This window comes from Protomyctophum parallelum, assembly GCF_964188405.1.
Source record: "Protomyctophum parallelum genome assembly, chromosome: 8".
NCBI classification, from domain to species: domain Eukaryota; kingdom Metazoa; phylum Chordata; class Actinopteri; order Myctophiformes; family Myctophidae; genus Protomyctophum; species Protomyctophum parallelum.
In genome coordinates, this window is record NC_139703.1 from 35679320 (window position 1) to 35706585 (window position 27266).

General features: G+C 41.0%; 1 protein-coding gene and 2 long non-coding RNA genes across 5 annotated transcripts in view; 2 read left to right on the top strand and 1 right to left on the bottom strand.

The window, feature by feature from the left end:
- The window catches only part of atg7 (ATG7 autophagy related 7 homolog), a 156374-nt gene that overhangs the window by 70709 nt on the left and 58399 nt on the right, over positions 1-27266 (top strand). For all 3 annotated transcript variants that reach the window (XR_014569661.1, XM_083771700.1, XM_083771701.1), the window contains exons 16-17: positions 1518-1593; positions 15291-15371. Coding sequence is in view for 2 of the 3 variants with exons in the window: in XM_083771700.1 (XP_083627826.1) it covers positions 1518-1593; positions 15291-15371 (157 nt within the window). In the remaining variant the exon portion in view is untranslated. The remainder of the gene's footprint in view (positions 1-1517; positions 1594-15290; positions 15372-27266) is intronic.
- LOC310862766 lies at positions 22297-24254 on the top strand. The gene is made up of 3 exons (XR_014569621.1): positions 22297-22352; positions 23782-23854; positions 24080-24254. It is a non-coding gene; the product is annotated as an uncharacterized lncRNA (long non-coding RNA).
- Positions 25866-26566, bottom strand: LOC310862767. Its single transcript, XR_014569622.1, has 2 exons — positions 26176-26566; positions 25866-25970 (listed from the first exon to the last, which is right to left on the bottom strand). It is a non-coding gene; the product is annotated as an uncharacterized lncRNA (long non-coding RNA).

A 27266-nucleotide genomic window follows, 5' to 3' on the forward strand; every position in this document is an offset into this window, starting at 1 on the left:
CCCGTTGCAGTCAGAACTGCAGCATCACTCCCAATCTTCCGCCATAGTCTGAATACCCACCTTTACAGACTCCATCATGGCCCATAGCACTAATATTACCCTACCCCTTAGATAGCACTTTTTGTAGACTTTAGTTCTATTCATAGTCTGGATTTTCGGTGGTGAGCTGACCACCGCGACCACCACTGACCACCGCTGACTACCGCAAAATAACGTTGAGCGGTGAGTAAAAACAGAGAGAAGGGCTGGAGTGGTGGCGGTGGTTTGCTCTTCACCGCGGCTCGTGACGTCATGTTGTAGTTCGGTGGTCACCTAACCACCGAAAATCCAGGCTAAGTATGAGCCTTTAGCATTTGATACAGACTTATAGCATGTTATGTAGACAGCACTAGAATTGCATTGTATGTAGTCATAGCACTTCATAGTACATAATGTATAGCATAGTATAGTATAATAGTATATATGTATAGTTTATATGTATAGTTTCATTATATAGATATTCCACTGTTGCGTTCTTAGCTTACGCATGTTTCATGATAAATACTTTTAATATATGTGATGTATTATCATGCTTTTTGTACTTGCTTGGTGTAAATCGCTCTTGATTAGAGCGTCTGCCCCCTAGTGGCCAAAGACGTAATCTGCGTATTAAATCATTAAGGTCCACAGAATGAGAGGTCTGCACTGCTGGAATATTGCGAAAAGAAGTTATGGCTATTTTTGTATACCACACCATAGACAACCAATATAAGGCAACATTTCATCATGCTTTAAGTAGCATGTGACGTGTCAAACTAGGGGGTTTTCATGATTCTGAATCCATTCCAAGCATTAGTTTTGCACAAAATACACTCCTTGGCCTAAAAACGGCCATACATCATGACAAATGTGATGAGGTCAGTGGATATGGTCAAATTTAGGCCAAGGAGTGTTTTTCATATTTTGTTCCGGAAGATTTTAGTTAAAAATGTAAATGTAATTTAAATTTAGTATAGTCATCATAGCTTCGTTTTCATTTAGTTTTCCTCCGTGGAAAAAAGTAGTCGACGAACATTTTTCGTCTTAGTTTTACTCGACAAAAACAACACTGCAACAAAGTCCGACGTCAATATCGCTGTAGAGGTTGCTAAGTCCATGGGTTGGTGTATTTATTTTATTTGTATTATTATCCCCATAGGGGCATGAGCGAGTGACGTCAGGACTTTGCACTCTGTAACTCATTTAGATGGCTTAATATGGAGTTCTAGCGTGCTGGCAACAATTCCCCATCCCCTAAACCAAATGTTCATGCCAATGACTCCTTAAACCATAATTACAGCTGTATATTTCGACATAGACACTTTCTGTTGACACGTTTTTAAGTCTCACACCTCTCTCTCTCTCTCTCCTCCACCCATCCCTCCTCTCCCCCCCACACTCTCTCTCTCTCTCTCTCTCTCTCTCTCTCTCTCTCTCTCTCTCTCTCTCTCTCTCTCTCTCTTCCACCCATCCCTCCACCCCCCCCCTCCTCTATCCAGAGGCTATGCAGTGGCCAGTAGCAGTGATGACCGAATGAATGAGCCTCCCACCTCCCTGGGACTGGTGCCGCATCAGGTCAGGACACACACACACACACACACACACACACACACACACACACACACACACACACACACACACACACACACACAGTACTTAGTGTTTTGTCTACTAAAACCATGACGAAAAATGTCACTTTTTTCACTGAGGAAAACCAAATAAAAAAGTAAGCTACGGTGACTAAAACTAAGACTAAATATATTGACAATTTCCTCAGGAAATAAAAAGTAGACTAAAATCTTAGTGAGGTACTAGTGGAGAAGAGATCCAATTAATGTTATGTTTGCTTTCATGCTTGTAGCGGATCTACAAGCTCAACACGTCACAGCGCGACACAGATCTGCTATTTTCAGCATGTAACCAACCGCTAAATCAGCTATTACTTTATGATGGCATCAAGGTCCGCCCGCCAAAATACATTTTAGTTGACTAAATCGACTGTAGATTTAGTCCATTAGAATCTCATATTTAGTCGACTAAAACTAGACTATCACAAAAACATTTCAGATGACTAAAATATAACTAAAACACACTAAGTTGTATTCAAAAGACTATGACTAAACTTAAATCCCTGTAACAACGTTTTTTCAGATGGGGGTCGGCGGGGCAAATACAGATAATTCTGCGGCTCTTTGACATGAAGTAGTTTGAGAACCACTAATGCAGAAACATATGGTTTTTCAGAAAACTGTCATGATTTAGAAGACATTCATAGAATTGGTCCAAATGGGTTAAAAGAAGTCTGAACAAGCCAGCTGTCCACCTCCTCCTCGTTCCTCATCTTTACTAGAACACGCAGACCGGCGCCACACAGTCACAATGAAGTGCTCTGAAGTCGGCGTCTGATTGCTCCATTACAGCCTCATGTAGGATAGACAGACAGACAAGGGTCTTAGGGTCTTCTATTTCTGGACAATGCCTTTGAATCAAAAAAACTACAAATTGCAGTAGAGCACAATAATGACAACACGTCATGACAGAAACTCTGACCCAACAACCCTGTGTGTGTGTGCGTGTGCGTGTGCGTGTGCGCGTGCGTTCACATCGATTAACTTGATGACCTGTTGGTCTGCATGTCCATTCATGCCCATTCATGTCCATGCATATCTATTTTACAATATTTGTCCACTACGATCGATCCCCCGACCGTTGACAATTTCAGTACTGTTCCCAGCAAGCACGGTCAGGACCTGGACAAATTGTGACCAGATTTGACTGAGAGCCTGCCATCACGCAACCTCCAGGTTTTCACCAGAGGAGAATTTTATTATTATTTTGGAGAATCCAAAAGTTAATCCAATCCAAGCCAAGGAACGACAGGTTACGTTTTAAACACTATAACCCCCTGTGCCAGGACGTCATTTTGCGTTTTTGCAAAACTTCTTTTTTTACAATAGAAATGCTGGCTACTGGTCTGCGTTTCTATTGTAGTGTACTGGCATGTATTGTGTTAGCACAGGCAGACTCTTCACATACTAGAGCATGTCTGAAATAAGTAATGTAAATATGAAATAAATGCTTAAACATGTAACTAGGTGTAATGTTAGAGACCACAGAGGTGAACTTTTCAAGCCTGTTTTCTCATCTCGCTGTTTCTCTGCAAGACATTACATAAGCCATATCTCCAAAACTGGTGGGTCAAACTGAACAACCAATATGTCAATTTGAAGCTATGATTCCCTGCGTTAATATGACATGAAAACCAAAAATTCAAAATAACCCTAATGGCAGTCCCTCAGTCAACTTTAGCCACAATTAGTGACGTCTCTATTGGGGCCAAATCAAGTCAAACCAAGACTAGTCAGAATGTCACCTGATATCAACCAACATAAGTTCTGCCCATTAAGACGGACATCCCTGGATAAATCGGAGAGATCGAGTCAGATCTAGCCCAGAATAAGCAATATTATTTCAACTGGAATAAAGATCATCCCCATATGGGCTGTGATCCGGCCTAGTCCTGAACGTAAAGATCATCCCCATATGGGCAGTGATCTGGTGTCAGCGGAGGACGTCATCATAATGTCATCATGACGTAATTTGGTTGCTGGGTTCTCTCAGAACCATCCAATTATTAGATGGTTCTGAGAGAACCCAGCAACCAAATAGAAGAGTTACGACATTGAGGGGGCAGAAACCGAGCACTGTTCATGCAGCCTGGAGAGGGACAAGCTGGAGTTGGAAATAACATTGTTTTCAACGAGAGCGGTGCAAATAAGATAACTTTTAGGCATGTGTGCAACATGACAACTGTTTTAAAGTATTGTACAGTGACAACTAAAGTATCTGTAATGTTTATGTTGTACGATTGCTACAAAACAATCTACAATAAAGGGACTTAAGATCATTAAAGCTGGGCTGTTGCCTGGGTCTAATGCATTTCTGCCTCCTTCCGGTCCAGGGCTTGTCCCCATTTGTTGTCCCCGTTCTCAATATAAGTCTAGTTGTCATAACTCTGTCTAACTCTATGGCTCTGGGTTGAGAGTGGGTTCTCTGGCAAAAATAAATAAAAAACGATCGGTCAGTTTATTGGAGCACAGGTCTCTACCAGGCCAGGTCAGTTTATTAACTGGAACAAAGTGCTCCTCGGAGAACGGGTCTCTACCAGGCCAGGTCAGTTTATTGGAGCACAGGTCTCTACCAGGCCAGGTCAGTTTATTGGAGCACAGATCTCTACCTGGCCAGGTCAGTTTATTGTGGCCTGGTAGCTAATAATTAATGTCATCAAATTGCGGTCCGTGGCTCAAATGGCGAATACATAATGAACCTTGATACGAAAAAGGGTTGAAAACCTCTGCACTAATAGGATGACATCGTACGTGTTTTTAAAACCTCTGCACTAATAGGATGACATCGTACGTGTTTTTAAAACCTCTGCACTAATAGGATGACATCGTACATGTTTTTATGTGGTGTAAATATGAAAGCCGATTAACCAATTCTGACCTGAGGGTGATTCTAAATCCTAACAGTTTTCTGAAAAACCCATGTTTCTATGTTCAGCGGTGCTCAACCTTTTTCATGTCGAGGACCCCCAGAATTATCTGTATTTGGCGGCAGACCATCTACATTTTCCCCCCCAGAAGCAAATATTTTAGCTAAAGACAGTCTGAAAGAATATATATTCAAAGATTTGCGCCACAGTTTCGTGATTTTTCAAAAAATAGCAGATATACAAGCTCGTAGCGCGGCACTCTGTGCCTCGCTACAAGCTTGAAGATCTGCTATTTTTCAATGGCTAAAGTAGCAAAAGTATAATAATAATAATAATAATAATAATAATAAAACACCAAAAGGGGGTTCCCGTCATGAATGGATTAAAGTGCGAGCAGGGTTTGCCAAACGAGGGGGAGCAGCAGAGAAATGGCAGCTCTACATGCACACGCTGTGCCATTCTGCTCTCTGGCTGTTGACGGATACTTTAACGTCTCTCCATTTGCATCATCATCAGTATTCATCATCACCCCCGCTTGCTTGACACCTCCGCTGTACTGATGGAATTTTATCTGAGGGGTGTGTGTGTGTGCTGATGAGCGATGACAGTTTCTCTAATAGCATGTTTTGAAAGCCCTTTCTTCAGTGTGGTAGCTGCTGCCTGTATATTTGCGTAGTGCCACAGTGACATCCAGTGGTTGTGTACAGACACTACATGTCATATCTCTGATTAGTTACTGTAGTTAGTAAGGGCCATCAGGCACTGAATTACTTTGTGTAATCATTCATTCCAGTTATGTAGACCAGTGGGGTCCGGGAGGGGTCCTTGAGGGAGTTCCAGGGGGTCCCCAGCTGAATGATAGTTGGGACCCAAATATATCAAATATATCTATTCATGTAAAACATAGATGAATAATAACAATTCTGGCAAATCCCTTACCAGTAATTGCAGTACACGGACAGTGCACCAACTTTTTGGTTGAAAGAGTATACGTTTAGGTCTTGCCAGTACTATCGCATGTAATACATCCTGTGTCCTTTGTCATGCATGAACTTTAAAAACTTGAGCTGATAACGCTAAGCACTGTGTTAGCAGCTTATATAGGGTCATTGTGCTGACAACAAGTGGCGACGCGTCAATTAGCGCGTTGGGGTTCTGGTACCCACCGGCCAGCAATGGCCGATTTTTGGATAAGCCGCCTCGCCAACCGATTCGATGCCAGGCACTGCACTGCACGTCTGATACGGGTACGCAAGAGTTTGAGGTCGGGTGGTTTACATTATGTGAAGGACAGATATGGCACACACTGCATATACTGTAGTAGGATTTACTGTGTTGACATCTCAAATATCTCACACATTTCCAGTCCATGTATGCAGGGCCGGTCCTGAGCAATCTGGCGCCCCAAGCAGGATTTTTCGCAGCCCCCCATATATATATATATTCTTTCAGAGCGAACGTTTTTAACTCAAATCTTTGCTTCTGGGGATCCCTGGAACAACATATTTTCAGATGGGGTTCGGTGGCCAAATGCAGATATTTTTTGCGGTCCTTGACATGAAAATGTTTGGGAACGACTGACATAGAAACATAGGTATTTCAGAAAACTGTCAGGATATAGAAACATAGGTATTTCAGAAAACTGTCAGGATTTAGAAGACATTTGTAGAATCCTTCCCAGGTCAAAATGGGTTAAAGTGGCACCATCTTCATTAATTCGCTGACGTATTACATTATGATGGCGCTCCCCTTTGGCCCTTTCCTTTCATCTCATGCTCGCTCCTCTGATTCTCATTTCATGTCCCCCCCCCCCTCTATGTGTCTTTGTCAACGCTCCCCTCCCCTTAATTCTCCATGCAGGATTTTTATTGAAATTAGCACCAGCATACTGATGAAGCTGACAAATCAGTGTTGATTTTGTCGACTAAAACTATGACTACCTACCTACGACACGATTCAAATGAGCCCACCCCCGTCCAAAACGGTAGAGGAATGACAGAGTTACCATTTGGGGGTCCCTGGGGGTCCCCGAACCTTGAGACCCCCAAAGACGCCCCCAGGGGGGCGACACGATTCAAATGAGCCCACCCCTGTCCAAAACGGTAGAGAAATGACAAAGTTACCATTTGGGGGTCCCTGGGGGTCCCCGAACCTTGAGACCCCCAAAGACGCCCCCTGGGGGGCGACACGATTCAAATGAGCCCACCCCCGTCCAAAACGGTAGAGGAATGACAGAGTTACCATTTGGGGGTCCCTGGGGGTCCCCGAACCTTGAGACCCCCAAAGACGCCCCCAGGGGGGCGACACGATTCAAATGAGCCCACCCCCGTCCAAAACGGTAGAGAAATGACAGAGTTACCATTTGGGGGTCCCTGGGGGTCCCCGTACCTTGAGACCCCCAAAGACGCCCCCAGGGGGGTGACACGATTCAAATGAGCCCACCCCCGTCCAAAACGGTAGAGGAATGACAGAGTTACCATTTGGGGGTCGCATTAGGAGATGATTTTTTTTTTTTTTAGATGATTTTTTTTATTTCTGCACTAAGTTTTTTTTTTTTTTTTCAAAGTTTGAAAAGAAAACTTGGAAGTGAAAAATATATATATATATATATAAAAAAATTGTCATCCCCTCAAAAAAAAAATCTTTCCCCTTTAAAAACATTTTCATCTCCTAAAAAAAATTGTCATCTCCTCCAAAAAAATTATCTTTCCCCTTTAAAAACATTTTCATCTCCTAAAATGTTTTTGACATCCCCTCCAAAAAAAATATCTTTCCACTTTAAAAACATTTTCATCTCCTAAAAAAATAAGTCACAGCCTTGATTTATTTTTGTCACCCCCTCCAAAAAAATCCCCTTTCAAATTTTCATCTCCTAAAAGAAAAATGTTATAGCCTTGTTTTTTTTCTGCCAACATCTAAAATGTTTTTCCATACCAGAAAACATAAACCACCAGCTCTTAAATAATCTACCTAGTAATGTCCCCTAAGGGGCTCCGTAGAAACGTAACTTTGGTCAAGGTATAGATTGTAAGGATCGGGCATTCCTGGAATGAGCAGCACAGCTAAATGTGTGGGTAGTCTCCAAAGAATTAGCCAAAATGGCAAATGATTGTTATTCACCCTTGCTTTGAGTTGCTTAGTGGATTGGATGGTTGCACTCTACCACAGTAATAAGGAAAAAAACTAAACATATAGTAAATTTACACTCTGTGTTAGGGAACTCAGTAGCGTCTGGAGATACGCAGCAATGCCGGTTCTAGCTTAGTCATCATAGAGCACCGAAGTCCTGACGTAACTCGCTCATCCCGACCATTCCCCTGGTTCGCGGAAGTAATTTCTCTATGGAGAATAACATGGGGTGATCTTAATATCGTCTACTATAAGCGTTGTGGTCCAAAAATAAACAAGCTGTCTCTGCGTTATTGTCAGGGAGGTGTCTCTGTATCGTTTGCAACAGTCAGTCACTCATATATGATACAGTCTGCTTCTAGCGAAAATGTAACTAATTCAGTAGCAGTAACATTAGCGTTTTCTCTCAGTCAGTTGATTCTTCATATCCATATGAGTGAAGCGGCCGGGGTGACATGTTTATTTTTCAAACACAGTTGTTATATGAGGCGATCTCAAATCGCCTCAATGGGGATTTCAATGCAACTAAACAAATACATGAACCTGGGGACAGACGCCCTCTACTGAAAGTGACGTCAGACTTCGGTGCTCTATAGCTTAGTTTTAATTTTGTTTTCGTTTAGTTTTCGTCAGTGAAAAAAGGTAGTCGACGAACATTTTTCGTCTTAGTTTTAGTTGACAAAATCAACACTGCCTAACACTGAGTGCAAAATGAATAAAGTGTATGAATGCAATCAATAAAAGTGCAATCATCCAATACGCTAACCAACTCAAAACAATTAAGGGTGAATACCAACCATTTTGGCAATGTCTTGGCGCTACCCACACGTTTAGCTGTGTTGCTCATTCCAGGAATGCCCGATCCTTTACAAGCTATATATACCTTGTTTTAAAGGTGTGAAATGTGTTTAGATGACCACACAGTTACTGAAAAAGAAATGTTCAGTGGAAACTTACGGTGCCCCTGGCTCGGACCGCCGATCTATCTTCAAACGCAGCTGTCATTATGATCTGAACTACACAACTGTAAAGACCTGTGACTGACTGCATCTCGCATGGTTGTGATGCTATGCTATCACAGTGACGGAATCTGTCCACAGACATGAACTGAACATGAACCCCCCCCCCCCCCCCCCCCCCCCCCCCCAGCCAACAAGTTAGAAAGTTAGAAAAAGCATGGACCTTCAAAAATTAAGTATTCCAAGAAGTACCTGAGGATTAAGACAGATCTTTTTTGGGGGAGAACAGAGCATGTCTTTATCCACTGATTCTCTCTTGACCGGAATAAACAACTGCAAAACTAGTAGGATCCCAGCATATAGTCTGTCTTGTCTCTCAAACAATTAGATGTATGATGGAGGATTATTGCTCCAAGTACACTGAGAGCAGTAGTTAATGCACTTAATGTACTGTACACAAGTATTGGCAGGGTGTAGTACAAGAGCGACTCCATGAGTAACGAGGCTAGTAATGGAGATGTATGACACTGGGCCTGGCAGATGAATAGTCCAGACCAGTGACGGAAGTCATTAATTGAAGTTTGCAGCCGTGGCATGCTTATACCGTCGCTGTGCATTGTACAGTAATTGGTTTCAAATGTGTGAGTCTCCTGATTATAGACCACAACATAATAGCAGTCAGACAGACAGCCATGTACTGGGACCGTAGCACCGGAAACACATGAACGTGGGAGGAGGGGGGAGCTCTATGGAAAAACTAGGAGGATGTGGAGAGTAGATTATGCAGGAGAATTTGAAGGAGCATGGATATTGAAGGTGTAGTTAAATGAAAAATACGTTTATCACACTTTTAGAGCATATCCGCGGTCATCATATGGGCATACATACAGTACAATGGCCATAGCCACCCAAATTAGCTGACATCACATTAGCTGTCATTGGCCATTTTTATAGTCCAAGGAGTGTTTTTGTGCAAAACTAATTATTGGAAGGGAATGTATTCAGAATCATGAAAACCCCCTAGTTTGACACGTCACATGCTACATGGTTGTTGCGACCGAAGGTCGCTCTTAGTATGCAAACGTGCAGGAAGCCTGTAAGGATAACACTCAGGCCTGACACAGGCACATCACGCTCTTCATGTAATGCTGCACACACACAACACACGGGCGACACGGTCGCAACTGCACGCACGCGCGCACACAGACACACACACACACACACACACACACACGCCGGCAGAAGCCTGTAAGCCACCGCCCACTCCAGAAATTGTGAGCTACTCGCTCCGGAGAAACAGCAAATGTCGCATCACGACTTTGCTTATTCCTTCTAAATCTGTATATAAAATATAGGCAGACAGTTTATTTACAGTTGTGACGACACAGATAACTCCCTGACAATATTGGTGAGACAGTTTATTTATTTTTGGACCACAATGCTTATATGAGACAATTTCAAATGAAACTTCTGTGACAGTGCTGACATAATGAAGTGACATTGTCAGTGTCAGCCCTTCGGTCGCACCGTCGCCTATATTAAGGCGTCTTACTGGTTAATGGTATGGTCACATATTATTACTCAACATATGCAAGTTGGCATCCAGTAGTTTCTCCAGCTGGAGACCCATACTCAACATCTCAACACAAAACTTTGGTGTACTCAACATGCCTGGGTTCACATTCTGGCAAGTGGACTAATATGATGCTGACATTGTGTGGCTGTGTGCAGTCGTGTGTGTACAGTACAGGAAGTGTAGAGGAGAGAGGGCTCAGCTACTTTGTACTATATGTCATATTTAGGATTTACAGTAAGTGCTAGTTAAATGCTCCCATTCTGTGAGAGCACTGTCCCAACATTACCACCAGAGGGAGCGCTCAACACACTCTCAAACAAGGTAAAAAGAAAAAAGCCCAAGAAAGTCCAGCTACCTTTCTACATCCTAACACACTGAAAACACCCTGGCATTGAAGACCGCTGAATCCAAATGCATACTGTCTGATATATATATATATATATATATATATCCCCATTTGTTTATTCTCATTTATGCTGTATAATATGTTTATACTGTAAATGTTAAGAGCATCTCTCTGCAACGCAATCATATACAGCACCTTGACTGTATACTTTGTATCATTAAAGGGTAAGAGCACTTTTGTAGACAAGAAAAAAAACATTGCTTGATTAGAAATTGATCATTCAAAATATGCTCCTCATCATTGACTTACATTGTACGCTGAAACGGCTCTCAAAGTCACTCTTTCAGTACGTAAACAAACACAAACAAAGTTGATTCGGACAATATAGAGCATCACCAAAACTCGGGTTTCATTTATTTATTTGTATAAAAATGTTAACGTCCTGTTGATTTTGTATTCGTATCCAGATCTTCAAATAGTAGAAATTGAATAAAACCACATGAGTTTTGGTGATGCTCTATATTGTCTGAATCAACTTTATTTGTGTTTGTTTACGTACTAAAAGAGTGACTTTGAGAGCTGTTTCAGGCAGCATACGATGTAAGTCAATGACTGTTTCAGCATACGATGTAAGTCATTGACTGTTTCAGCATACGATGTAAGACAATGACTGTTTCAGCATACTATGTAAGTCAATGAGAGCTGTTTCAGCATACGATGTAAGTCAATGACTGTTTCAGCATACAATGTAAGTCAATGACTGTTTCAGCATACTATGTAAGTCAATGAGAGCTGTTTCAGCATACGATGTAAGTCAATGACTGTTTCAGCGTACAATGTAAGTCAATGACTGTTTCAGCATACTATGTAAGTCAAATACTGTTTCAGCATACTATGTAAGTCAATGATGAGCTGTTTCAGCATACTATGTAAGTCAATGACTGTTTCAGCATACTATGGCCCCTTTTCCACTATGGGGTGGAACCAGAACTATCCAGAACCTGAACCTATTTTTTTTAGTTCTGGGTTTGTTTCCACAGCGCACAGCGCGGTACGGCACGGTTTCAGACCAGGTTCTCAGAACCTTTTTTCGGCCCTGCTTTTGAGGTAGTACTAACGCTGAGTTCTGGGAACCTATGGGCGGGGCCAGCAGCGCTGCTGCTCTCGATTGGTCGAGCTGAGGTGACAGCACTCTGAGCACTGAGGAGACCGGAGCGAGGAGAAGCGCACACAACACAACAGCGCACATTTTAAACTCCTAAGTGCGACACAGCGACAGCGGACACACATAAAAAATAACCTGGAAAAGCACACAGAAACACTATGGCCACGAGAGAGGGAGAGACAGAGCTTGTGTGTGCGTGAGGGAGAGAGAGAGAGAGAGAGAGAGAGAGCCATAAAGCTGTCGCGACGAGTTGTTTGCTTGCAGTTGTTGTTCTACACTACAGCTAACAGCTAGGCTAACTGCAGATGTGTGTGTGTGCGTGTGCGTGTGTGTATGTGTTTGCGTGCGTGTATGTGTTTGCGTGCGTGTGCTCGCGCGCGAGAGCGCCATATAATCTATTCTAAATTGCCAGAACAGAATTTTCTTTCTTTTTCAGGGCAAGGCATTAGGCATATCATTACTAGAAATGTGCTGTACACAATACTACACATTGGAAGAATTAAATTCAACTAGCACAACGGTTAAATGATTTGTATTTGCACATTTCTTGATATTGACATTACAACTGGACTGGATGTTATGGCACAATTTGCTCAATCTGCTCAAGAGGCACTATAATTGCAATCCACACAATGTTAAATGCTATATTCAAAAGGTGGGTTATCATTTATCATATGAGCTATAGCCTATATGAGATATATTTTTCTCTTGCAGTTAAAGCAAAATATTGTAGACAGGTAAAGGTTGGAGAACAACTGGTCGAATGCATTTAAAACGGGTGTTTTACTGTTGTCCCACTCCCCACATGGAAAGGAAATCGGCAAATATAGCCTATATATAATGTATGCTGCATATATCCATGTTCATATAAACTACAGTATGTGCATATACAGTATATCTATTATGTATAGGAAATATATGTGACAGCTGTGGCATGTGGCTGCCACAGCTGTGGCACATGTGGCATATAAAAATATGTTCATATTATTGGTTTAAAAAAGTACAATAAAGCAAATAAATTTGAAAATAGACAATCTACAGGCTCATATGTGTCTCATCGAGCTTGTAGTTTGTCTATTTTCAAATGGCCGAAATGTATTTAAGTAGAATACTATATACAGCTACTTTCCACCACTGTTGAATAATAACCAGTCATTATTTAAACATGAATATCTCTGTATTCCGGGACCCCCCCGGCCGTGCCAAGGGGGAGGGGGCCCTGCCGGCCGAGCTATACTCAGCAGTGGGGGAATAGGGGGGGGGGGGGGGGGCAGACTTAACAGGTTCTGGGTTCTGGTTATATGGAAACGGAAGCAGAACTTGGTTCTGGAACTACACATGGTTCTTGGTAGTTCTGGGTCCTGGAAAGTTCTGGTTCTGGTTCTGGTTCCACCCCATAGTGGAAAAGGGGCCTATGTAAGTCAATGCTGAGCTGTTTCAGCATACTATGTAAGTCAATGACTGTTTCAGCATACTATGTAAGTCAATGATGAGCTGTTTCAGCATACGATGTAAGTCAATGATGAGCTGTTTCAGCATACGATGTAAGTCAATGACTGTTTCAGCATACTATGTAAGTCAATGATGAGCTGTTTCAGCATACTATGTAAGTCAATGACTGTTTCAGCATACTATGTAAGTCAATGATGAGCTGTTTCAGCATACTATGTAAGTCAATGACTGTTTCAGCATACTATGTAAGTCAATGATGAGCTGTTTCAGCATACTATGTAAGTCAATGATGAGCTGTTTCAGCGTACAATGTAAGTCAATGATGAGGAGCATATTTAGAATTATCAATTTCTAATCACTGGAGCAATTTTCTTTTTCTTGTCCACATTTGGAGTTACATCATGGCAAGGTGACTACACAACCCTACTCTACCAAAGTGGTCTTACCATATAACTGTATCTCTCTCTCTCTCTCGCACGCACGCACGCACGTACGTGCATGTGTGTGTGACAAATACTTAGATGAGATCATACGGTATAATTAGCCAGTAGTGGAAAGTACATTTCCACCACTACTGTACTTAAGGTACATGTTGAGCTACTGTTACTTTACTGGAGTATTTCCAATACTTGTATACTGCTACTCCACAGTGTAGTGTGCGCGCGCGCGATGCGAGGCGAGGCGAGCAGTGACTCTTTGGTTTAAACAACGCTATAGGGGAGAGAAAGGCATGCTTCGATTGGTATCATTTATCTTAAACGATAAGCCTTTAAGGCTGACCAATGAACTATAGGCTTAAAATAAAACAGCGATATTGCTGCAGAAGATAGAGAGGAGCGCATATTGGATTGGTCTTTTATTTAACAATTAAACAGCGCCTGAAACAGGCATTACCTCTCCATCAAATACAAATATATATAATCCAAACCCCTCTGTCAATTTTAAACGAACGGTAACATGAATGAACTCTTCAAGCCTTTATTATTCAGGCAATACTCAACAGATTGTTATAATTCCATGTGATCTATAATCTGTGAAGTTTATATTTTCATTTGGGTGTAAGTAATGTTTTTATATGACTTATAAAACATGGTAGCCTATATTTAATGTCCACTGAGCTGTGGTGCGCTTCCTTGTTTTTAACACGGGGAAATAGGAGGCGTTGCGAGGTGCTGCGAGGCGCAAGCATGGCTCGCGGACCAAATGGGGCCGTCTCGAGGACCAAAAGCGTCCGCTTTTTTTTAATGACTATTCGATTCAAAATTAAAAAATCGATTCCCGTGCGTATCGATTGAACGTTGATTAATCAATTTTTTTGGGTCAGCCCTACGTCACAGTCAGTACGACAGCATCAAGGCCCGCCAAAATACATTTTGTTCGACTAAATCAACTATAGATTTAGTCGAGAAAAATCTTATGATATTTAGTCGACTAAAACTAGACTTTAAGACATTCCAGGTGACTAAAATGTGACTAAAACTAAATGAAAACTATTCAAGAGACTATGACTAAAACTAAAATCTAAATTTGCTGCCAAAAACAACACTGCTACACCACTACATCTCGGATCCAAACATTGTACGTTTACTCCACTGCATGTATTTGAAAACATTAGTTACCAGTTACTCTGTAGATTTGTATTATGATTACAAAACCTACGTTAACCACTTCATTTCGGCCCAAATAGCCGATCTGCAAGCTCACAATGCATAGTGAGTAGTGACGCATTGTGAGCTTGTACATCTGACATTGTCACAAGACTTTGAAAACGGGACATTCTGCACAATGAGTACTTTACGTGTTCCTTCCATGCGCTACGTCCAACCAGGGAACCCCCCCCCCCCCCCCCTGTCAGGTGTAAAGGAGCAACTTGGACACTCATGCATGAAGGAAGCATGAGTTCAAGTCCGTTGCTCTCCCCAGGTTGGCAGAGGGTGTGTAGAGCCCAGGATCACATTAGATAATTGACACAGGGGTGAAAAGTGGGTTACAAAATTGTGGGATAAAAAAAAATATTAAAAAAATTAGTACTTTTCTTTAACAATAATAATATAAAATATAAAAGTACATTTTTAATTCAATTGACTTGAGTATTTCTATATTACAGTATCGATACTTAAGCTCTGTTATTTTGATTCCTCTTCCCACAGATCCGAGGCTTCCTGTCCAGGTTCGACAACGTCCTTCCAGCCAGCCTGGCCTTTGACAAATGCACAGCCTGCTCAGACATCGTAAGTGGCAACATGAATCTGAAAACGACATTCATCTGCACTCAAGTCCAATTTAACACTCCGATTGCCCAGGGTTATTTAATCTATTAAATCATAGCGCCTGGCTATTTATAGTAGTGTAGCACTTTTACCGACGGACCGGATGTTATCCCGGATGTGGCTGGAGCAGCTAGATGTAGCCAAAACGCTGTAGAGCCGATCGACAACAACGGGACGTATGATTAAATGTAACGCGACTAGTGACGTCTAACGTCTAACACAGGATGTTTTCTTAGAATTGGACGGGATGATTTAGATCAAGAGTTATTAACGTTTTAAGATTTCCGGTCTCGTCGTCAAAACGGGGGGGGGAACATTTCCGAGGATGTCCCACTGTTACGCAACATCGAACATTGTGCAACAGGCTGTGGAGCGATGCGATCGGCTTTGATATTAATAACCGTCTTTTTGATAAAACTTCGTCCTATAGATACTTCGTCCTAATTGAAAGAACGGTGAACTTTGTCCTGGGCGATCGGGGTGTTAACACCTTAAAATCAGTGTTATCGTAAGACTTTAGTCGACTAAATCTACAGTTGATCGACTGACTAAAATGTATTTTGGCGGGCCTTGATGCCGTCATAACGGCTGATTTTACACTTGCTGAAAATAGCCGATCTGCTATTTTCAGCATGCAACCAAGTGTAAAATGACTTGATACTGGATCTCTTGTCCACTAGTCCCTTGCAAACACTTTAGTCTAGTTTTTTTGTATACATTTTTTTAATTTGTTGACGAAATTGCCAATATATGTACTCTTACTTTTAGTCATCATAGCTTAGTTTCTGTTTAGTTTTCGTCAGTGAAAAAGGGTAGTCGCCGAACATTTTTCGTCGCAGTATTAGTCGACGAAATGGACATTGCAGCAACACAGAAGGCTGTCAGACACAATGAGACGAGAAGTGATGGTGAGCGCAGTGGCGTGCACAGACATTTAGAGGGCCAGGGGCTCAGGTGAAAAAAGGGCACCTTGTGCGGTGCGTGGAACCGCTGGCCGCCTTAATAGTGTGAGATATTAATTAATATATTAGAAGCTTTTAATCAAGAATTGGTCGATGTCACCATGGGCCACATACTGTACAATGTACTAAACTAAAATTAACAAACAAAAAAATGAACTTTCATAAAAGGGCACATTGCTACAGTCGTGTCTGTCTGTGCACACCACTTAGGGTGCGTTCGGAAATGCGCACCGGGAACGCACTCGCCTATTAGTTTGCATTGCACAGTGCGCTCAGTGCGCTATTTCCGAACGCGCCCTAAGTGTGCGTAGCCTACTTATTGTTGAACCACGACATCTGTAGCACAAACAAGGGGATTCCCATCTCTCCCATCGCTGCATTGTTGTCAGCGTACTGGAGCTGTGCTGAAATGTTGCAATTCTCCCTGAGGACCACGCACGCATGCACACACACACACACACACAGACACACACACACACACACACACAACCAGATGGTAATAATCATGGAGCAGTTGCTCATTGATGTCACTGACTGTCGTATGAGAGGCATTAGGTCCCACCACTACATTGTGTGTGTGTGTGTGTGTGTGTGTGTGTGTGTGTGTGTGTGTGTGTGTGTGTGTGTGTGTGTGTGTGTGTGTGTGTGTGTGTGTGTGTGTGTGTGTGTGTGTGTGTGTGTGTGTGTGTGTGTGTGTGTGTGTGTGTGTGTGTGTGTGTGTGTGTGTGTGTGTGTGTGGGTTCACGTCTTGTAAATCAACCAACCCGGGGTGGGTGGAACAGCGGCTCACCTCTCTTTTCCCGCCTTGCCATTGGTCCAGAGCCAACGAGCCCAATCTTTGCTCCAGTTGGCCTCGCTTTGCGCTCATATAGCGAGAATAGAGGGATCCGATTGGCCAGCATATAGATCAGTTTGAGCCAGAGAGAGAGAGAGAGAGAGAAGGGGGTTAAAAGAAAAGGATCAGAGTGAAAGGAAGAAAGACGAAGAGAAATAAAGGGAGAGAACGCCAGAAAGGGTGTTTTCTCTTTCTCTGTTTCCTTTCCCTCGCTCAATGCCGTCTTTGTGTCTATAAGGAGGCCATAAAGTCTCCACATCTATCACTTTGGTGTGAAGAGAAAGAGAGAGGGAGACGCTTTAACAATCCTGTTTAACTCTTACAAAGTTAAAGTTACCAGTGGATATGGCCAAGTCTGTGACATTAAAAAATAAGATGCTGCTTCTCAAAAGAAAAAAACAGAGCCTTTTTACTTTATCCCAGGCAGGACACCTTGGCTTTACATTGTGGGAGTTTCACCCTGCGCGTTAAGATTGTTGATGTGACGACGGATGGAGGGCGGTGTTAGGACCAGTGCTTGCGTTCGTTCTGACAGTGATTTTTGGCAGAGCTCGGGGCTGTAATAAACAACATGCTTTATCTGCCTCTCCACACCGGTGTTTACATACGCACGGCGGCCTTCCCAGGCAGGCTCACAGCGTATGTCTGACGCATTATTGGTCAATAATGATGGGGTTTTTTTCAGTTTTGATCCATTAAGTCCATTCCATATCTCTCTCTCTGCACCCCCTCCCCCCCTCCACTTCTCACTTTCCCTCTTTCTTTCTTTCTTTCTTTCTTTCTTTCTTTCTTTCTTTCTTTCTTTCTTTCTTTCTTTCTTTCTTTCACTTCCTTCCCCCCTCTGTCAGTTTGTTAGCATCCATTTGTCTGTCAGCCCATTGTGTGTGTGCGTGCGTGTGTGCGCGCGCGCACGTTCTGGCCCCAGTCAGCTGTGTGCTGCCAGGTCACTATGGAAACAAAACAATTCAACCCCTGTCTCGGCTGGAGCAGTTCCTGTAGGATAGGCTGGGGCTCTGTGTGTGTGTGTGTGTCTTATTTCCCAACTCTTTCTGGGGCAGAAAGCCAGTAAACTTCCAACAGCAGAGAGTAAATCAGAGCTTGTGACGTGGCTTTGTCTTAAACCATGCCAGACAGCTAGTACTGATACAACGACAACAATCATGACTACTACTACTATCAATGGATCAAGAATCATCCTTTAGCTTCAGAGTCGCTCTTCAGTACTCTTTAGTAACGGTCTTAAAGTCCTGAAACCCATTTGATGTGATTCAATTAGGAACACCATGCAAACATCAGCATCTCAGGGGGGTTTTCTCTCTCAAGGACATGAGTTGCCCAATTACTTTCTAGCATCTTTCCCCCCTTTTTTCCCCCTCTCTCTCCCTAATTTACTCGTTATGCCAGTTTAATCCTACATGTGAATAGTCTCTTGTAACCACTAGCCTCGGTACCCAGGCTATTTTTTCAGTTCGTGTTCGGCTCAAAAAAAAAAAAATTAAAGCCTGGGGGGAACGAGAGACCTAACGATAAAGAAAACTTTATTGTCCATTACATTAAAAATGTCCTGGTCTAGGAGAGTAGGAGGAGTGAGAGTGAACTACAGTGCAGAGGGGGCGGGGCCTTGTGAAGTGGGAGTGAACTACAGTGCAAAGGGGCATATGCGATGTGACGTGAGCTTGTATATCAGCTGTTCTCTGTGCGCAATACTGTTACACTTTGAAGTATAAATGTCTCCTAGGGTGCACCTCACTAGCGCTCCCCAAAACAACAGGTTTGAAGTTCTGTTGGGAATTGATTACATGAAACAGTCACCCATCTCTTAACCCTCTATTACAGTTTGATTTATCCATATCTCATTTATTGCAATACCGTTTGGGCAAGTACATATCCATCCAATTTACACAAATTATTAATTATTAAAAAAATAATTGTAAGAATAGCTACCTCTTCTCACTATTTGGCTCCATCTGCTCCTTTGTTTAAGGATCTAAATGTACTGTCTATCTATGACATTAACATACTACAATCCTGTTCTTTCATATATAAATGCACTTACCTTCCAAATATGCTTCCTATAACTTTCAAAGAATATTTTAAGACCAACTCTCAAGTTCATGATTATAATACTAGACAATCCGACAATATTCATCCTCCCTTCAGCCGTACCACTCTTAGCCAGTTCTCCATAAAAGTCAGAGGTTCTTTACTCTGGAATTCACACATACTTATTGCCAACTCCGCATCTTCACTCTTTAAACATAGATTGAGGGCCAGCCTCTTGAAGTTACCCTCTCCAATTGATTCTAACGTAATGTAGCCTTATTGTGCATACTCAGACATACTCGGACTCAGACACGCGCGCACATACACACACACACACACACACACACACACACACAAACATACACTTCACAAGTGTAAATAATGTATTTCTTGTTGTTTTTGTTTTTGTTATTTTCCATACCTATGTTTGATTACTTTGTCTTACTATTTGTATATTACTATTTGTTAAATTGTATATTGACTTTGGTGAGAACCACATATAAGCCCTCCCTGGGTTTCTTTTCTCACCTGCACACACTTCACACTTCTATTGATGTTACCTTTTTGTACTGTTTTTATTGTGCAAAAAAACTAAACTAAACCCATGTGCCCAGTCCCAATGTTTGTAAACAAATAATTGGTCTATATTCTCCATGCTCCTTTTGCCTCCTTAGTACCAAATTAAATGCTTTTTCTAAGTAATTTCTTGAATAAATAAAATAATAATCTATAAAATTCCAGAAATTAGAAAACAAGTGTTTAAGATTTAGTGAAAATAGCCGATCTACAAGATAGTAGATGGGCTATTTTCACTAATTTGGAATGTCAGAGGAATGTCCTTATTTGTCTTTTGGGTCAACGGCTAAAAACCACTACTGCACTGCAAAAAAAAAAGATCTTAGCAAGAATTGCCAACTTATATCTAGCCATACTAGATTATTGATCTTGTTTTAATAATGATATACTAAACAAGAGAAAAATGTATAAGATGACTAATATTGTTTTTAGATTATATTTCTTTTTTCTCTTACTAAGTTATTAAATCTTCAATCAAATAATTGTACATGTACATCAAGCTAAAATTACTATCTGAGACAAGATTGCAGCCACAGTGTGACTTTTAAGACAATTTGTAGTAGTAAGTACTTATTTTAAGACTACCAAATAACTGCTTTCACATTACATATTGAAATGTTTCCAAACACATTTAAGGCCTTTTCAGAAGGGCAGCGACTGACGTGCCTAGTGATACATTTTCAATGAGAGGCACAGCCCTGTGAAATTGTCACATTCATGCTCATTTCGTGCACACGCCTGCATAGACCGGCCTGGATTGTGTTGAGCTTTATTTTTATTTTGATGCTACGCGTCCCTTGCCCCTCATGAGCAGACTTGAATTGATCCAGGTGACAACGCCTGCATCACACGCTCCCCCTCTGAAAGGACCTTTATTCATATGTAATTCAGTGCCGATTGGCTTTCAAAGTGCAAGATCAGAGTGGAATAAAGAATAGCAAATTGAAATCATCCCATAACAGGAAAGTTTATCTAAATATAACATGTCAGTGGATCTCAATGTGGGGTTCGGGGACCCCCTAGGAGTCCTTAAGGTTCCAGTTGGTCAAAATGAGTTACTGGTATTATAGGCTACAATTTAAATAATTTTAACCACTTAAACCCAAGGTAGGCTAGGTTCTTTTTTGGGTTATTTGTGCAAACCAAGAGGGTCCACATATTTTCATCTACCCAACCCAAGGGTTATAAAATACGGGGTTATTTTTGTACCCAACATTTTTACCCAATCATTTTTTATTCATTCATTGATTGATTGACTGATTGATTAAATACTTCATAAGAATGTAAAATATTAAAATTGACAGTAACCAGGATAATAGCAATTGACAGATTTACAATTTAGGCATTTAGCAGACGCTATCCCGAGTAATTTAAAGTAAGCGTTTAAGTTCTGCAGAAATTGGCCTCATGGTGGCGCAACAACAGGCAGATGTTGGAAATGCAGGGCAAAGGTTTTGTCTTGGCCTCTAGGGAGTGAGCATGCAAGTTGTACACAGATCGGTGCAATTATAGGTAATGAATTGGTCTGTTATAGCGCCACCATGAGACGGCTTTTTTAAGTCGTATTTCTTCCTCTGCCTAGTGGTAATGTGCGTGCATAAGTTCACGGAAATCGCACACTGTTCATGATTTGAGGCATTTTGTTCAAAACGGACAAATCTGCAGAACTTTGGAAGGCAATCTTAGCCAATGGCGATGGAATATGGGATCGCGGAGTGGTCTGTGTTGATCACATGACTATAGAGATGGTGTATACTGATTTGCGTGATGTATGGATAAAATATGTACGAGTAATATAAATAAATGTGTTTTGCAAAAGTCGGCCTCATGGTGGCGCTATAACAGGCCATTGTGGAAAAATTGGGGCAGAGGTTCGTTGGAATCCAGGGAGTGTGTGTGGAAAGTTTGGCATCGGCCGCGCCAACGGTGCCGGAGATTAGCTGTACACACTGACGGACGGACAGAGTGCAAAACACACTCTCTCCCCATGCCTTCGGCCTGGTGGAGACAATTAAACCCAAAAACTGTATACTGTATTTTTACAGGTCTTTTTTTTTTGTGTGTAATATTTTTCTTATCATAGTTCCATATTACAATACCTCCAAATTATGGGTCACACTCGCAACTGTAAACAATGATATTATTGCAATCCTAATAAATATACTATACCTTACTGTGAAATAAATGTCCCTTTGACATTGCTATGAAAATTCCTGTCAAAATAGTTAGGCCTATAATATAATACATTAAGTTGTAGTAATGCACTGCTCATAATATTGTGCGTGCGTGCGCGCGGCGGCGGTGGTGGTTGGTTGGTTGGGGGGGGGGGAGTGGCGCTGTTTGGACATTGCGCATGTGACGTAGTGAGTAGTGACGTCACTTATCAGGAAGTGTTTGCGTCGTTGGAAAAAGCCCGCGCAGCACCAGCAAGCCAGCAGCAGTGAGAGCATTGAGAGGAGAGGAGACTCATGGAGTCAGGAGGACAACCAAAAGGATTATACTTTCAGTGTGCCATTACATTAAAAGGTTTGTGTTCATTTTTATGCCATTGCCACCAGACCACCACGTTGTTGTTGTCTACAAACTACACAGGCTGGGAGCTTAATTATCCCAGTAAGCAAGCAACCAGTTTGCAGTGCTAACGTTAGCAACATGCTAACGCCAGTCAATGAGACATTGTGATCTCAGCAAGCTTTTTAATGTAAACTTGCTGTTCTGTTGAAGTAGTAGTGTCTATTTCTGTTATGAAATATATGGAGAGGATGCGGTTCTGGGTCTAAATGCTACATATATAAGCTACTAAATTACAACCAAAGTACTACTGTGTCCTTCATGGCCATAACTGCAACACTAACTGTACAAAATTCCCTATAGCTACCCTTATTTTGCCCTTTGTGTGCAGGCCTTTCAGGCACCTTGTAATTCTCCAGGACCTAGCTCATATTTTAGTTCAGGCTCCTGTATGGGTACCCTCAGTTGTTCAGGACCCCAAGTTGTGTATACTGTGCATCTTACATGCATACAGACAAACAGAAGCTACAGAATGTGTTCTTGAAGAAGTAGGTTACAATATAAATGTATTTGTAAAGATGTATGAATTTATATACATATAGTCATATACTGCCAAAAAGATCGTTTTTGTATGTTATTACCATGCTAAGTTGCTAATATTAGCTTCCTGATTCCCTGCTACACACACTGCCCAAAGATCGTTTTTTGTTATGTTATTACCATGCTAAGTTGCTAATATTAGCTTCCTGATTCCCTGCTACACACACTGCCCAAAGATCGTTTTTTTGTTAAGCTAATTACCATTCTATGTTGCTAACACTAGCATTCTGGTTCCCTTAGCTCATGAGGCTCCATTTAAGCTAACTTTGAAACATGATTTGCATATGTCTGTGATTCCTTTAGTATGTGGTTCAGTGTACTAAAGTTACATTACTAGCCTGTTACCTACACTAGGGCCTCTATTGTTAATACCCAACTGTATTCATTTCATATCCCACATCTTGCATTTCTGTCACTATTTCAGATACCATTCACTTATGACCACCCTGCATGTCTGTACTACTACCAACAACCTATAAACTAATAAACATCATCAAAAGTCATCCTTGTCCAAGCTCCCTGACCAGAGCCCTGTGGTGGGCATATGCATCATTATACACCCTAAGCCTAGACAAGCTTGCTGCTATTTTTTACACTAACATTTCCCCAGCTTTAGCATTAGTTGTTTATTCCGGTAGTCAACATAGCAAACATAGTGCTAAATTAACAATGAACAAATGCATTCAGTGGTTTGTAGCAACCACTGTGTTGGCTATTTGTTGTTAAAATAGTTGAATAGACAATGCTACAGCCATTATACTGGTGTGCAACACATGTTTTACTTAATCTAGTTTGACTCTGCTGGTAATTTTAGTTTTTCTGTGTTTACAATACTACCTCTGAGACCAAAAAGGCCCTGACTACATCTTTGTTTCAGGGATTCCCTACTTGTATTGAACGACTCAAGCATTGGCATCGTGAGTAGTTAACTTTTTCTAGGGGAATTTATGCTAAAACAGTCAGCTTGACATAATATAATTCATCTTCCAGCATTACTGGACGTCTGTGCTGTTTTATGCCCGTTGTCATCAGACGGTTAAGATAAGAGAGACAAACCCTGTTCTAGCCACATCTTCTGGCCACACTGTAAAAATTAAAATGTGCCTCATCTGTATTCACCAATGATTTTAATTTCTTTACAGGGAATCCGGTACACCCCAGGATGGGGAAAATACCCAGCTGCTGGATTCCTCGAACAGAGGCTTCGGAACACCATAAAGGGGCTGAGAAAGAGGCTGAGGTCACAGAGCACACAGCAGACACCGCCACAAAGTAGTATGCTTGTTGAAGCATTAGAGCCGTATCATTTAGTAATTGGTAATATTGTGTATTTTCTTTTATAGAATCTGCCATATTGAATGAAAAAGCCATATTGCTTTAAGAATGGTTGAGAAACAATTTGCAGCCCCTTGGTGGAGCAAAACATGCAGGAAACGGATACTCAGGGGACCAGTGCCTGCATGTACCTGTTGTACTACATCAAAGGCACAAAAATGGCTATCAATAAAGTGCAACTCCTTACCTTCCCTCAAAACTGCCATAAAAAAATCACCTGTCTGCAATTGCCCTGAGGACTTTTTGTGCTATTTTTTTTTAACATTCTTGTACAATTGCACTGCTGTACTTTCTGCAAAATGTTAATTAAGTATTCAATTATTCAGGCCACGTTAATAAGGGGAAACAAGTGTGCAGGAGATCGGCCAAGGGTTCCCACATCTATCCACTCCAGGCATGGTAAGTTACAAATAAGTTTACATATGAGTGCATATACCGATATGTTATAACAATTGCATTGTTATAACAATCTTTTATCAGTATGTCAGCTGACACATTTGATTTTGTTTTCCTCCATTTTAGTTTTTTTAAAGATTGCACAAAACTTAGTCTTGCATGGAGAGGCTGGGCCAAAAACTCCTGACAAAAAAGTTCCTGTACCTGGCAAAGGGAAACTAACCTCTTCTCTTGATGGATTAACACACGGTAATATATTATTGTTATATTGTACATCAGACTATGCAAATGTATATTTTAGCAGGTGTTTTATTTTGTTACTATATTACATAATCACAGATATGCCATGCCACATTAATACATTCCACATATTGATATAAAATTGTCTTCCTACAGTTTGGGGGAACTTTCCCTGAGCCAGCTACCGACACTGCTTCTGCCAACAGTGTACAAAGTTGGGCGAAAAATGTACCAGCACACTATCGAGGAGTCCAACTTTGTGTTCCACCATAAGCCTGTAAGTTCCTCTGCATATCTAAATGGAAATGTTATTAATTTGAACCACTTGAACCCAGCAACAAAGAGATTTGGTGTAGATGGGAAAACCGTGCCAGCTCCAAGTGCAGTGCCAAGCCATGTCCAGTTTAAGTGGTTAAGAATGTGCCTGACTGCCTGTTATAGAATTATTCAGAATACTGTATCAGACTGCAATCAGTGAACACCATTATCTTGCTTATACTCTTTGCTTTTTGACAGTCTTTTACATTGGTCTATGTATCTTTTTTGTTTGTCTTTCTCAGGTTGGAACAAACTTGGTGCTACCTCCATCAGGCGACGGCGTCAAGACCGTACCCATATGTCCTGTCACCATCTCCTTCATCAGGACCTCAGAGGGGTCCTTGAAATTAGGAGGTTTGATAACGAAATGCATCTTTACAGAGTGGATCCTTACTGGTCAGTTACTCAGTCAATGCCCTCATCTATGGGTGAAATATTGTAATGCTCACTGCCTATTGCATTTTGACAACATTCATAACAGTGATCTGTCTACCAAATTGTCTATTATCAGAGACCTTTCACTGATTTACCGGTAGTTGTACTTGTTACCATTGAGACTAAGCCACTTAACATATGACTTCATGTTGTAAGCCGGCAACCCCCCGGAAATCTAAAATGTACTCTAATATACATACTCCGTATTTTGTACTACTTAGCCAAGACCCAATTCCTTCTCAAAATGCAATATGCACTGAACATCCCATTTTTGTACAACTTCAAAAATGTCTGTAAATCACTTGTGAACTATTATCCATGTTATGAATGTTAAATTTAGATGGACACTGTTTGATTAAAAAAAACAAAGCATGCATGTTAACGGGCCAAGAGAAATAATTTGAGCAGGCATGTAATGTCGCCACTTAATTCAATTTCAATTCACTTGCACCTTTAAACCAGTGGTTCTCAACCTGCGGGCCACTGGTCCATTGCAAGTGGGACCCACATTAACTGGCAAAACACATTTTAAAACATTTATATAAAAAATATATTTTAATCAATCCAAAATTGTTTACGGTGTTACAAAGAAACCTGCACCTGGCCACTTATGCTCCAAAGCATCAGATGGATGCTCTGGAGCCCATAGTCTGGAAAAGGTTGAGAACCACTGCATAAAGCACTTATGTGAAGAGCACTTTGTTTTTTTATTAACATTTAATAAATGTTGACAAAGTCAATTATGCCTTAATTTCTTTAATGTGAATGCCTTTAGGATTTAAAGACAGGACAGCTCATGACAACCCTAGAATGAAGAAGAATCACCTTTTTAATAGCACTTGTTTTAAGATTATTTCACCTCAATTAAGTAAAATTACCTGTGGAAGAAGAACTGACAAGCTAGTTTTGAGTGTATTTTAATTAATACAGTGCTTTGGATAAGTTGTTACAAGCTAGGTATGAGAATATTTGACTTAATACAGTGCTTGGAATGAGTTTTAACCACTAATTTGAAGGGATTTGCAAGCTAGTTTTGAGTCCATTTCACTTGATGCAGTGCTTGGGATGAGTTTTAACCACTTATTTTAAGAGATTTATAAGCTATTTTTGAGTTTATCTCACTTAATCCAGTGCTTGAATGAGGTTTAAATCACTTATTTTAAGAGTTTTACAAGCTATTTTTGAGTTTATCTCACTTAATCCAGTGCTTGAATGAGGTTTAAATCACTTATTTTAAGAGTTTTACAAGCTATTTTTGAGTTTATCTCACTTAATCCAGTGCTTGAATGAGGTTTAAATCACTTATTTTAAGAGTTTTACAAGCTATTTTTTAGTTTATCTCACTTAATCCAGTGCTTGAATGAAGCTTAAATCACTTATTTAAAGAGTTTGCCACTTCCCTAATGGCTAGAGATTTTTTCTAATTACAAGAATTCTTACCAAGTAGAATTCTCTCACTGCACTGGCAGATTATTTCACTTGTTTTTAGTCCATTTCATCTCAAATTATTTTTTTTTTTCTAATATCAAGACTGGCTTTTTTTGCAGTGTGTACACCTAAACAAAAGCTTGGCATCACTTGTAGCATCAAACTCTCTAGACTACT